Source organism: Eublepharis macularius, chromosome 2, assembly GCF_028583425.1.
Source record: "Eublepharis macularius isolate TG4126 chromosome 2, MPM_Emac_v1.0, whole genome shotgun sequence".
NCBI lineage: Eukaryota > Metazoa > Chordata > Lepidosauria > Squamata > Eublepharidae > Eublepharis > Eublepharis macularius.
Genome location: NC_072791.1, coordinates 76,211,987 through 76,226,009, shown reverse-complemented (window position 1 = coordinate 76,226,009; position 14,023 = coordinate 76,211,987). Strand labels below are relative to the sequence as shown.

Here is a 14,023-nt window from a genome sequence, read left to right as displayed (position 1 = left end):
GGTTTTTCTGTTTATAATGCTGTTCATGCCCATGTTTAATGATGACACCTAGCACAATGTTTAGGAAGTAGGGTCACATGTAGGTATTAGTAATATCTTTATTATGACCAACCAAAATGAAACAGTTTAATGTACAATCTTTTGGATCATCCTGTTTTCATACTGAGTTGTTATTTTGGTTGGTCTTAATAAAAGGTATTAAATGGGTTTTATTTTTAGGTAATGAGTTAGTCTATAGAATGCAGAATGGTATTTACCCTTCAAGCTTTTACGCAATGAAGTACAAGTGAAACTATTTCTTGGATTGTATAATGGAAATATATTCATGAATAATTTTTTATATGCACACACACACACACAAGATTTAAAGAAGCTTGAGCCCGTTTCTAATGTTGTTGAAACATGACGTCATTCATCTGTTATGTGTGGCTCTGTGTGGGCAACCACTTGAGGAAGGAAAAAAAGTTTCCTGTAACCAATTTTCTTTGGAAAGTATTGTCCACATAAAGTCTCGCTTCAACTCTTTAGTGCAAAATATATGAAAAATTCTGCAAGGCATGAAAGATTGTTTTGAATTTAGAGGATAGTGGGATATATGATATCTTATGATATAAAATCTTTCCACTGCTTGGCATTGTCTACATACAGCTTTACGTGTATGAATGTGTGTGAACGGGCACACATTTCATTTTTCAAGGGTTTTTTTGTGTCTAAGCATATTTTCATGAAAGCTGCCATCACCTAGTATGTAGTCTCTATGTGGACAATCTCCTCAAGGAAAATTAATTACAGGTAAGTGATAGTCTTGTTTTATAAATAGAGGTGGGAGACTGTGATATTAAAATGCTGTGTGGTTTTCCGACCTTTCTCAAATCTCAGAAAATGTTTGCATCTGGGAATGGGCAAAGGTTCCGTCCAGTTCTTGTTTTGCGCTAAGCACGTCACCATCCCTAAATTGACCTGATTTTCCTTGAACCTGGGAGTCAGAAATCCCTTTTTCTCTTCTGTTTTTCTGCTGCAGAAATTCCCAACATTCCCATTTTGTGGGCTCCAGAGAGGGGTAAGCAACATCTTCAATCCCAGCCAATCATTTCTAATCTAGTTCTTTGCTAGTATTTCGGTTTGTTTTATTTTGAAATCATTAATTAGAAACAGTTTTAGATGCGTTCCCATATATTTAATTTCCTTGTGGATTCTCATTTTAAAAATTTTGTTTATAGAAGAGTCCCCAGACCTCCCTAGGCACTAGGGCTCAGCTTCATTTCCATTTGTGTGCTGTACTCTTGTGGATTTTCATTATATACTTTGTTGATCTAATGCTGTTATTGGAAGATGAGCATCCAGATTCTGGGGTTCTTTCACTTAGGATTATCCTTAGTTACTTAAAAATTAATGTCATCCTGCTGCCTGGAAATCTGTTCAAGAGCTTCTCTTTGTCCCTTGCCAGAAGCTTTACTTGATTATTCATGGGCACTGCCCTCTTGGTACTCTGCATTGTAAAAAGTATATGGCATTCATTGTTTTCTTTCTGCTTTGTCTATTTGCTGGCTTTGTGGCATTGCAACCCAAGTTTTTCTGATTGATTGCCTGGAATGATCCTCTTCACCATTGATTGCCCGGCATAGGACTACCCAAGGTACTGCCCATGACCACTTGCTGCCATTTGTATATGACTGTGAATGGGCAGTTTCCTGCTAAACTTCTCCCTTCCTTTGACTGGCTAGCATTGCTCCCCTGCTGCTGTGTGCATCTGCTGACTTCATGGAATTGCTTCCCTGATGCTTTGTGCACCTGCTGACTGATTGATACTGCTCTATCAACTGGTTGTGTGTATGTCTTTTCTCTCCTGCCATGTTTCCTTGACTACTAGCTTACATTGACCCTGTACTGCCCTTGGAATCTGATTTCTCACTAGCATTGCTGTTTTATGCAGTCCTGTCCATCTGCTGATTGTTTGTCATTCCTCTTTTGCTTCTTTACTGCTTACTCTTCCAAACATGCAAATAAAAATGTGAGGAAGTGAAAAATGCTCAGATGTAGCACCAACATGCCCTTGTTCAAGCTCACAAGCCCACATTTTAAAAAATTTATCTCTCTTCCCTTTCTTCTTTCACCAGAATACTCGATCTAAACCCCAGAAAGATTGAGAGGGTCTGGATCTCATTTATAGCCTTTTCTTCAATTGTTTATCTCATAAAGATTTAGTAACAAGCATACTTGCTTTTTATAAAGTGGTTCAGATTGTACCTATTGGAATCATTCAATTAGGCTGCATGGCGTAGTTAATTTCATGCCCATTTTATTGGTATTATAATAAACTAAGATTATATTTTGGTGGAAACAAATGAGGAAAGGAATTGCAAAAGGTGACTATTTGCACCTAAGTTTGGATATTTTGTCTTCCGGTCCAGAGAGTATGGCAAGTAATAGCAGTGTTGGTCTTTAAGACTGAGAGGGAATAATATGTAATGAATCCTGGCTCTTTTACTGATCACAGAAAAGGAAATTATCTGCAGTACAAGCAGAAACATTAAAATAAATGTCACTCCAGAGTATGTTATGGTGTGAAGCTTGTGAAATCTCGCTGTTGATGTTGTTAGTATAATTAAAGCATACTTAGCCTGTTCCAAAGGAAAAAGCAGGGTACATAATTCCATTTAATGCCTGACCTTTTGGCAGTCTGGGGAGAGAGATGGGGTTGGTGAGAACATTGTTGAGCTTTACATTACATCTAAATGAGTTAGTTCTTAGAAGTGTAGCAAAAGGATATCAACTTTTAAAAAATATTTTTAAAAAAATAATTTTACTTTTAATATTGTTTTTTTCTCACTGCAGCACTCCCAGCGGAAAAGGGACCTTCCACAAAAGTAGTTCAGTTTCAGATGTACCCTTATAATGCTGAGAGTACTTAGAATATAGACTACAAAACCTAAATACCAATTCTGTGTTTCACACAATAATGCAGCCTGCTTCTTGTTCTTGATATCTTCTCTTTCTTCCTCACTGTGTGCACATGACATAAAAACTAACTTTACAAACATCCTCTGACTTTGCTACCTGGGTGGCAGTATATTATGCCTGCTGAAGTTTGCATTGATGGCTTCATGCTGAAGATCAGATATTTGAATGTTGCTAGAATCTGTGTTGTGTGCAACATTGGATCTGTCTTACAATTTAGTAAAGATTATCTGGGAATATTGTACAACTACTTAAATAGTAAGGGATTCCAGATCATCCCTAAAATCCAGTCTCAAATCTTAGCCCAATTTGTATAGTGGACTTTCCAACACGATAGTAAGTTTCCCACAAATTCTAGGGTTTATTTTAAACACAACACCACTGTGTATTAATTCTAGTGGAAGTTGTAAAAAAAATTGTGATTAAAGTACATGTATTTTTATTTATAATTTCTTTTCCACCTTAAAAACAGCCTGTCTGGCATTCCCAATATTCAGCTCATAACCATATTCTGTTCTCAGGTTCTGTCCTATTTCAAGGCTAGTTTGTCTTATCTGCTTATCTGTGGTATCACATCTAACTTTTTTCTGAACCTGAATTGCCACTCTTCATTCAAAGTAATTTTTTTTCTATTTCAGCATCTCTTTCTGGGAAGTTTCTTTTCATATAGACCCGAAGTTTAACATTTTTTGAACAGATAGCTTTTGGATGAGTTTCATGTGTTGTGTTCTTTTAGTCTGTTATAGTTAACGTAGAATTTCAATTCCTGATTTCCTGTATGCATTCATTTCTTTCTTCTCTTTTAAAGCACCCAATGTGTGTATCCAGTAATTTGATTTATTATACAGTCTTACACTATTTTAGATCACGCTTCTAAAAATATATCCATGAAACATTGACACAAAAGTTCTCTAATAGAATTTCTTAGTTCTTGGTCTCTTAATAATTCAGAAGCTCTCTTCGTTTTGTAGTGTAATCACTGAATATTTTACTGTCTTTAGAGCCATGCATCACATTTATTCCCCTCTTAAACCTTCTTAAACCTCCCCCTCTTTGCCTCTTAACCACTGGAAACTTGTTTTTTATATGAAAATATTCATATATTCTTTCTGGCATATCCAGTGACTTAATTCACAGAAAAACTGCACTCTCCTGCCAACATGTAATGAGCATTATAAATGTAACAATGCTCATGAGCAGCCTTCTGTGATTATTTTTTCACATATGTATTTCTCAAACAAGATTGTCACTTGGTGCAATGATAATCATTCTTTAAATCTTGATTGAGAATTAATCTGTTTTAGTATAGTACCCAAAAAGGTGTGTAGTAGTTTTTGTAAATCAGATAAAAGATTGAATATCAAATGCAGTCAGGACTGAACACACCATCAAAATTAAAGTTATTAACTTCATAAAGGTTTTTCTTTCCTTTCTAGCCAGGTACATCTATTTTTGCCAAGCCATGACTTCCGGTCTCCCTTGCAATCTGCTGCCTGCAATTTTCATGGTATCAATAGCATGTTAATTCCTTTGGAATTTACTTTGAAAACACTGAATTACTTGTACAGTAATTTTTTAAAATCAACCTATGATGCATCCAAAATTTCAAGCAAAGCATACTTGAAACTGAAGTTCTTCACTCACTTTTGTGTATCCCACCCCCCAACCCTCCCATCAACCATGTTTCGTGATAGCTGTGGCACCAGCATACCTTTGCTTCCAGTTTTCACTTATGCAAAGGTTTTATGTTTAAGCCTTTGCCTTATCATTGCAGCTTCCTTTCCAATGATGAAGTACAAAAGCTAGTAGGAAAGGAATACATTTCAAAGTTGAGTTTGAAATATGAGTGTAAGCAATCATATTAGGAACTGATTTTATCAGTGATGACTAACTACATCAGCACATACAGATCACTCATTCCATACCACAAAAATCCTCCCAGTGATGGCATGTCCAGTCCGTATATTTCTTTGAAGCAGCTGCCCAGTACAATAAGCTTTAATGAAAAAATGAGTTAGGCTAAAATTGTTGTACTTCAGGTATTAGTTACTAAAGTAGATTTCACATGAGGATAATAAGGATCATCAGCTGAGACATGAAAGAACCAGATATTGCAATTATCCAGGAGCCACCAAATTATACAAAAATAGTTGGACCAAAGTTTCTCCGGAAAAGACAAATATCTACAAACATTTAACTATCCACAAATTACTCTTAATTCACATGTCACATGAGACAATATTGTGAAAAGGTTTATGGAACAGTTGTAGAATAGATACAGCCTTTTTGGGAAACCAAGGAATGCCTAATGTATTCCTATTGGTTATTAAAGCAATCCAATGCAGAAGTAATACTTGATTTGCAGCATGGACCTTGCCCCTTAAAACATGACACAAATATGCAGCTAGAAAATATAATCTAGCTGTAGAGGTAGTAAAATGCTCAGGAAGGACGTACAGCAGATAAACATTCTTCATCTAGAAAAGCTTTCATATTACATATGCAGGCAGTGTACTCTGCATACTCAGAGCAAAAAGCCTTAATGTGCTAATTGCTATTCCAATATGTGTGCAGATTTCATGATGATTCTTTTGAGATAAAGAGCCCAGAATAGGATGGTTTTGGGTTTTTGGATGGAAGAAGTAGATATGCTTGGGCAACCATTGTGTTTTGATCAATGCAGACACATCAGAAATCATCATCACATAAAGAATTTGCCTTTATTTTTTCTAAAATGGTAGAGGGGTGCTCTTCAAGTTCTCTAAATTAGTAAAATATAGTAAGGCTTTTAATGAAAAATATTTATTTAGATGCCATCAGTTTGAACTGCTTTTGGTCTCTCCTTATATCAAAAGTTTCATTTCATCGAAATCGCAGGAAGTTATAGTCCCTCTCTATACTGCCCTGCTCAGGCTGCACCTGGAGTACTGTGTGCAGTTCTGGAGGCCTCACTTCAAAACGGATGTGGACAAAATTGAGAGGGTGCAAACGAGAGCGACGAGAATGATCAGGGGTCCGGAGACTGAGCCCTACGAGGAAAGGCTGAGCGTCTTAGGAATGTTTAGTTTGGAGAAGAGGAGATTGAGGGGGGACATGATTGCTCTCTTTAAATGTTTGAAAGGCTGTCATTTGGAGGAGGCAAGGAGCTGTTCCACTTGGCAGCAGAGGATAGAACTTGAAGCAACGAGCTTAAATAACATGTAGAAAGGTACCGGCTGGATATTAGGAAAAACTTTTTCACGGCAGAGTAGTTAAAGGTAGAATCAGCTGCCCAGTGAGGTGGTGACATGAGCTCCCCTTCACTGGCAGTTTTCAAGAAGAGGCTGGATGAATATTTGTCAGGGATGCTTTAGGCTCATCCTGCATTGGGCAGGAGGTCTGTATGGCCTCTTCCAACTCTGTGATTCTGTTTAGAGTCAGAATAACTAAAGGGTTCCTTCCTCCCATATAAGCATAACCCTATGCTTAGATCTTGGGTTAAGGCCTAGTTCTGTGATATATGGCTGATGGGCAAACAAGATAGACCTTTTCGCTAGTAATACTATGCTTTGGAAATCTGCGTTGAGAGGCTTGTCCATCCTCCTCTTTGCTTTTACATACCCAGTCACAAAGCTATGTTTTGACTAGAAATGGGATAATAGTAATGAATAACGCATTAAACAGTTATGTTGACCATTTGAGTTTAGTGTGTTAAATTTATTTTAAGTTCTCTGTTAAGTCCTAACTAGTCTTAAACCTTGATGTGGCTGGACTAAAAGCCTACCAAATCCAAGATGATCCATTTTGACAGAAAGGATAAGCAAGAGCCAGTAGCTGACTTCTTGTGCTTCATTTATCTGTTGTGATTGAGACTTTTGTATTTTAACATAACACTAATCAAAGCATCCCTGGAAGGATTTTTCATGACTTGATATTAAAGGGTCATTGTGTTCCACTTGAGAAGATCCTTGAAAGTCCATAAAGATTTTTATTAATATTCACGTAAAGACTAATACTGTCACTGCCTAATACTGTCTCAAAGGATGTCTAATTAAATATAGTGCCACCCAGTTGTCTTAAAAAATAACATGCTTTGTCAAGTCTCATTTGTCTCAAAGAAAACAGTTTCACATTCCTATCCTCCGATATTTATTAGCACTAATACTTAACCCTTAATTAGAGAAGTGCATTTAGCCATTCCAGTCATTATTTTAGGTATGAAAGGTCAAACGGCATTGTTCTAAATTTAGAGGATGAGTTTAGTTAGCCGTTTCCCCTCCCCCGAAGTCAGAACAAAAAGGCAGACACAAAAGTTGGGAACTAAAGGACTGCCTTATTAAAATTACCACAACAAACAATAACCATGGCAAGGGCCTAACTGGCGGTACAGGTCAGGCCTTGGGGTCACTCCTGGACCTCCGCCCTGACCTGTCTGGGCAAAACACCTGCTGCCCTGGTTGTGAGCTATCCATCATATGGCTGGGACCCGGCCTGGCCAGACGAAGGGGTTCACCCCTTTAAAGCTACCTCACCCAGCTGTAAAGCTGTTGGGGGGTGGACTGGCTTGTCCAGGGGTTCCCCACCAGGGCGTCTGTCCTCGCAACTGGGCTATGAAGCAGCCAACCGCTCCTGACAGATCCCAACTCCCCATCAATGGGGAGATGCCAAGGGTTTCCCCCTAACTTGTGACCTGCCCCAGGGGTGAAGTTGACCCACCAAGCCAATTACCTCCCACTCCTGACAATGCAAGGTAGATGAAAAAACTCCCCTCAAGTGCCAATTATGGGAGAGAAGAAAAAAATTCCTACCTGGTCCCACTAACAGCAACCAGCTAAGTCTGCACTGAAATAGAGTGAGATGTGTGGGCCAAGCATGAGGCGCGACTAAGATGCCACAAGGGCAGAGCAGCCTTATAAGGCCTCTGGCTCTGCCCTGGCACATACCCAGATGCCTGGGGACGCGCCATCTGCTTTCTTCTGGGGAGGCAAACTATGGCCCTTGGACGAAGCAGCTGTTGCCACCAGCCAGGAGGGCCGGATTGCCCCCTCAGTAGGAATGAAGAGGCAAACACAAGAGTTGGGAACTAAAGGGCCATTTTATTACACTGCTGTGGTATTCCTTTGCAAGCTGCTCTGCCCCCTGAGCTGCGCCACAGCGATACAACAGGAGCTGCTGGAATCCGAGCACCTGCTGCTCCAGACGCTCCTTCCAAGCCGCTCAGCCCTTGGATGCTGCCGCTGCCTTCCCATGCCGCTGCAGCTGCTTCTCAGGCCGGGTGCCAACGTCCTCGGGCTGGTGAGAGGTAAGAGCAAATGCGTCTTTACCCTCTCCAAGCACAAGGCACAACTAAGATGCTGCAGGGATAGAGCGGCCTTATAAGGCCTCTGGCTCCACCCTCGGCGCATACCCAGATGCCCAGGGATGCACCATCTGTCTTCCTTCTCCTGGGAAGCAAACTATGGCCCCCACCCAAAGTGGCTGTCGCCACCGACCGAGAGGGCCAGATAGTTATGTATTAACATTGCACTATGCAGAGAGAAACTGAAATTCTTCATTAAAAGTCTCTTCCCGATAAGGGTTGTCTTGAATCACATTGCTATTAGTTGCGACTATTCTTAGGCAGCATCTTCAGGTTCCCTATTTCCAAAAAATACAAACGGATGACATTACATTTCCAAAATTCCAGACTATCTCATCCAGTGGCTTCATATAAAATTTAGTGACAGTACTGAAGCTTGTGTTTCTGTGGGACTGAATATTTACTCACAGCCCACTATTTGTGACCATTTAAAGAGTACCATTCCAAGATATAGCCTTCTACACCAACTTGATGTTTTAAATGATGCAGCAAAATACTGTGGTCCACAGTATTTACACCTCTAAGATCTCCAGTCACAATCTTTATATATATAAAAATCAAGTCTGTACAATAGTTAACATTCCAATTAGATGTTTTCAGTTTTGCCATATTGTGGAAGTACTTCTTAAAAAATGCTCCACGAACATATTCCTCCTAAGGATTAGTTCATGCATATTCACAGCTATTGCTGAACAGCATGCATATCACAGCTATTGCTGAATATCAGGTTGTCCGTGCAAAAAGAGGTGCCATTCAGGTTTTGATCCTAGATGGATGAGGTGGACGGTCTGGCTTGCATGACTGAGACCTGGCTGGAAGAGATAGGTGAGATTAACCTATGTCCAGCCAGGTTCTTAGTGCAGCATTCAGTAGCTGAAACCATTGTCTTTTGGAATATCTCTCTTCATCTGCCTCATCTGGCAGAGCCCAAGTTTTGAGTCTTTGTATCTGGTGATGGATGACTTGGATAGATTATGACTTCCTTCCTGAGCTCATAAATTTGGTCTCAGATTTGACATTGAAGGTTCCAAGCTTTTATCCCTTGAGGATTTTAATATCCATGCTGAGGTTGACTTGGTAGCTCAGGACTTCATAGTTACTATGTGACTGTCCCAAAAAATCATGGTCTCCGTGCACACTGTCACATTCTGGATATCATCAGAGCTAGACCAGTGGACAAGCTAAAATGACTAAACTGAGACTTGTCCGGGGTCTACAGGCCAGCCCCCGGACTTACCTGGAGAAGAGGACAGGAGACCCCCCCAGGAGGCAGCAACCCAGCAGACAGCCAGACCAAATCCAGCCGGCCACAGGGAGAAGGGAAGGGACACCCAAGCCCCAGCCAGCCACAGGGGGAAGGGAAGAGACACCCAAGCCCCAGCCAGCCACAGGGGGAAGGGAAGAGACACCCAAGCCCCAGCCAGCCACAGGGGGAAGGGAAGAGACCCCCCCCCCAAGCCTCAGAGGGTTAGAAGGTGCAGGTGGAGGCCAGCCAGTCCCACCCTCCAGTGGGAGTCCAGGGGACCAGGTAAGGAGACTGGGGGCAACCCAGAGGGGGATAGAACGGACAGAGAGGGCCAAGACAGTGGGGACAGGCAGCCAGCAGCGGGCCAAGCTGAAGCCTTACCAGCCAGGGAGGGAGGAGAAGCAGCCTCAGCAGCTCAGAACCACGCCCCAGCCTGCAGCCCAGCTGGAAAGCAGTAACCTAACCCAGGGGATGCTAGGAGCTAAGCAGCTCCAGGTGGAACTGCCTGATGCATTCTGTGGGAGGAGATGGACAGCCAGCTAGGGAGGCTCAGTTGTGCCTGCCTTCAGCCATCAGCTCAGCCAGGGAGGCTGGACAGCCAGCCAACGAGGCACAGGTGGACTGGCCCAGTGCTTCCAGCCAAACAAGCACAGGTGCAGCTGCCTAGGCCAGCTAGGGCCATGGGTGGAAGGCAGCAGGAGGGCGTGGTTGGCAGATGGAGCATGGCTAGGCTGAAGGGATAAAAGGGAAGCACACCCACAGGGTGAGGTGGGTTGAGTAGAAGCAATGGAGTGGAGTTGAGGCAAGGAGGAGAGTTGATGAAGGAGGAGATGGCAGAGATCAAAGGGGGTGAGTGGCACAGGTTGAGCAGGCCAGCGAGTGGACTGAGAGGGAGTCTGGGTGAGGTATACTGTCCCTCCTTCCACAGAGCAGGGTCCTGCAGCATCCCTGGCACCCCTTTGATGTCAGCACCGGTCAGACTGGCGCCCTGCCCAGCAGTAGCTGCTGCAAGCCCTGACAAGACTATCATACTTTGTTCACATCATGAGAAAGCAAGACTTACTGGAAAAGACAATAATGCTAGGAAAGTATGAAGGCACTAGGAAAAGAGGAAAACCCAAAATGAGGTGGATTGACTCAGTAAAGGAAATCACAGCCTTCAGGTTGCAAGATCTGAGCAAGGCTGTTAATGATAGGACATTTTGGAGGTCTTTAATTCATAGGGTTGCCATAAGTTGGAAATGACTTGATGGCATGTGGACAACTGGACGCACAAACAAGTGAATAATGAACTGGGAGTAGGAGAGGTGGTTACAGTATATCACTATTTTATAAAGGTTGGACTACTATTAGCTCTGAGAGTGATGTACTTGAACAGTTTTGTTAGAACACTAGTGTTGTTTCTGGATGATATGGCAGGTGGTTCTGTTGAAATGTATTGATCTCTGGAATACAGAGATGACATGGTCAGTAATAGTATCAGTGCTGGACCTCATCTCCTTAAATGTACCTTGGAATATATACACTTTAAAATGAACAGACTGCTTGTATCCAGAAGCTCTCTCTCTCTCTGTGTGTGTGTGTGTGTGTGTGTGTGTGTGTGTGTGAGAGAGAGAGAGAGAGAGAGAGAGAGAGAGCATTCTGTCTTTCAATCAACCACTTCTGATGTTTCTGGAGTATTATTTAGCCTTTAGTTATTTTATTTAAAACATTGAAAATTGCAATATAAATACTGCTCACAATACTTCAGTAAAAATTGCATCATCTGTATCAATCTGGTTTGTAAATTTTTCTAATCTTGTGTGTATTTATCCATCAATATTTGTATATACTCTCTATACAGAATTATAGTCTGACATCTTTTTTCTGCAGTCCTCTATTTATAAAGAAGCTAAATATAGAAGGCAAAAAATTGGCTAGCTTAATATGTACTACATGCAGTTAAAGTGTCTGTATGTATGCTTTTCTTTCTCTTCTTATGATTGATTTTAAAAAGCTAATTTTCCTAGGTGTTTTTATTGAAATTGATTATGAGTTAGTCACATTATTAGAGAGTAATTTTAATTTCAGTTGAATTTGTTGCTTAAATTCCCTCTGATAATATTGTTGCAGCCGTCTTTGTTGCAGGATTGCCCATTTAAACATGGCACCAAATAAAATGTTTGGGTCATTATATGGGGCAGAAGCAGAGAAGGAAGTATTTCTTTAAAAGGTGTAATGTACTTGATGAGACATTTGCTTTTTGAAACATTAGCCATACTAATTGTGTAATTCAAAATATAATTTGAGAGTTATATTTAAATGCACTTGTGTAGAGAATGTTTTTCCCTGTTACTTTTATTATCTTTAGTTGAAACCTGATTTAAAACCTGATTTATTTAGTAAAATTTTGAATTAAGTCTTGTAGAATGTTCTTCATTAGTTGATATTACTGGGGCTCTGTCAAGACTAGAGTTTAGTCCTTTAAATATTCTTACATGCAGTAAATAAGAAGTTAGAACAAGTACTATTACTGGCAAGTGGGATACATTTATCCTTTAATGTGTAGTTACCATTTTCCTGACTTTCATCTTCTATAAAACAGAAATTGAAAGTCTTGGGCTTTCTCTATTAATTTCATTTGTATCATTCCATGCAATCCATTTGTCTTGTATAATTATTTTGAACAATCATACCAACATTTTCCAAAATTAGTGTTTTGAAAAGCAACTGTGAATATTCTCACAAGCACTGAAAAAGAAAACAAGTAATTTGCATTTCCTGTTTTTGTGCATCTCGTGGGAGCTTCCACATCTCCCCTGTGTGGAGATACCAGTCAACCCAGTATGGAGACAGCATACATAGCTCTCTCTGTGTAAGAGAGATGCATGGGTTCCCTTATCAAATATTGCAGGAGAAGTCAAAATGGAAGAAAAGACTCAGTCATATTTTATTTTCAAGCAGTTATTTTAATGTCTATAGCTGCTCTAAGAATAACCTTAATATTTTGCAGGCAAATCCATTATTCATCATTCCATTACCAGTTTTTGTTTTCTGGAATGTCTGACTTTTTTCTTTCAGAACTGTAGGTTAGTAGATGCTTGTATAAATCAAATATACATTTGGAGTAATTTTTCTCATATTGAATCTGTGAAATATATCCCCCCACCCCGGTCTTAAATCTGGCTTCTGTTTTCTTTTTCTACAGTTTTTAAAAACTGCAAATGGAAGATAATTCTACCTCACCCTGCCCCGCACCACTTTGTCCTGCTGCATTATGGGCCTGCCTTTTGATAATAATTTGTGCTATATGGCACAGAAACTCTGCTTAGGCTCCTTAAGTTCATGGCCTGCAAAATGTTTTGTTTTTGTTTTTTAATATCCAGCCTGATGAGAAGTTCTGGGGAGCTAAAGAATTTGCACACTGTAGCTTGGTTCAGCTGTTAACTATTGTTAGTTAGTCACGCAAATCTACACCACCACACTATAGTTAGCTCAAGTATATCCAACCAAGATATGAAGCTGGTTTATCAATCACTGTTAAGCTTGACTGTTTCAGGTGGGTAGCAGTGTTGGTCTGCTGTCAAAGAGCAAGATCCAGATCCAATAGCACAAAGACCAACTAAATTTCCCAAGTATGAGACATCCTTTTCCCAACCACATTGTTGCTGTGCATCAATCATGAACCTTAAAGTGATTCCCCACCCCCAGCACTGGAGACTCAAAATACCAAGGAGAATTCATATGAAGTTTAAGAATAAACTATTTGATAGCATTCTTCTACGATTTTATTTTTTCACACTTCTAGTCACCTAGACTCGCAATTGACTGTACTGTGATCTTCCAGGGAATTAGGTCCAATAGTCACCAGGGTACTTGTAAAAATATTATCCTGAGCCTTAAACACAAGATTCTGGACCTTCCTTCTCCACATTCTCCTCTCTAGCCCACTCTTCCTTGGAGCTTTCAAGACTCACTCCAAATAAAAGTCCTTCCACTTCCCAGGTGTGCAGGACAAAAATACTGCTTGGAAATCTTAATGGGACAGAAGCAGTCAATAAATAAATATTAAAAAAAAACATGCTAACCCAAGCTGGCTTTGACATAGTTGGTGAAATTAAAAAATAAGAGTACCATGGTTTTACTGCAGGAGGCACCCACAGATGACACACCACACACCAGTATAGTAACTGTAACTTAAACATGTACAAAAAATTGGTAAATTTATTTGTTTATTTTTATTTACGTCATTTATAGTCCGACTTTCTCACTGAGACTCAAAGCGGATTACACAGTATGAGGTTAATACAATCAGTATCAACTAAATACATTTCAATACAATACCATAAGGTAAACACATACAAGTTTAAAGACATAGCATTAACAAGGATCCAAGAGATAGTAGAAAGTACTGAAACAAAACATAATCAATTCTAGGACTAACATTAGACAACATGGAGCGCTAGTTGTACATAGGAGTACATATTTAAAGCAGCAGATAA

The 14,023-nt window shown here is 40.2% G+C and overlaps 1 protein-coding gene across 16 annotated transcripts in view; it reads left to right on the top strand.

The window, feature by feature from the left end:
• The window catches only part of GPHN (gephyrin), a 566,991-nt gene that overhangs the window by 271,030 nt on the left and 281,938 nt on the right, over positions 1-14,023 (top strand). For 7 of the 16 annotated variants that reach the window (XM_054970789.1, XM_054970785.1, XM_054970782.1 and 4 more), the window contains exon 5: positions 1,022-1,060. The exons of the other annotated variants lie outside the window; for them this stretch is intronic. In XM_054970789.1, coding sequence (XP_054826764.1) covers positions 1,022-1,060 — 39 coding nt within the window. The remainder of the gene's footprint in view (positions 1-1,021; positions 1,061-14,023) is intronic. 16 annotated transcript variants of the gene reach the window in all.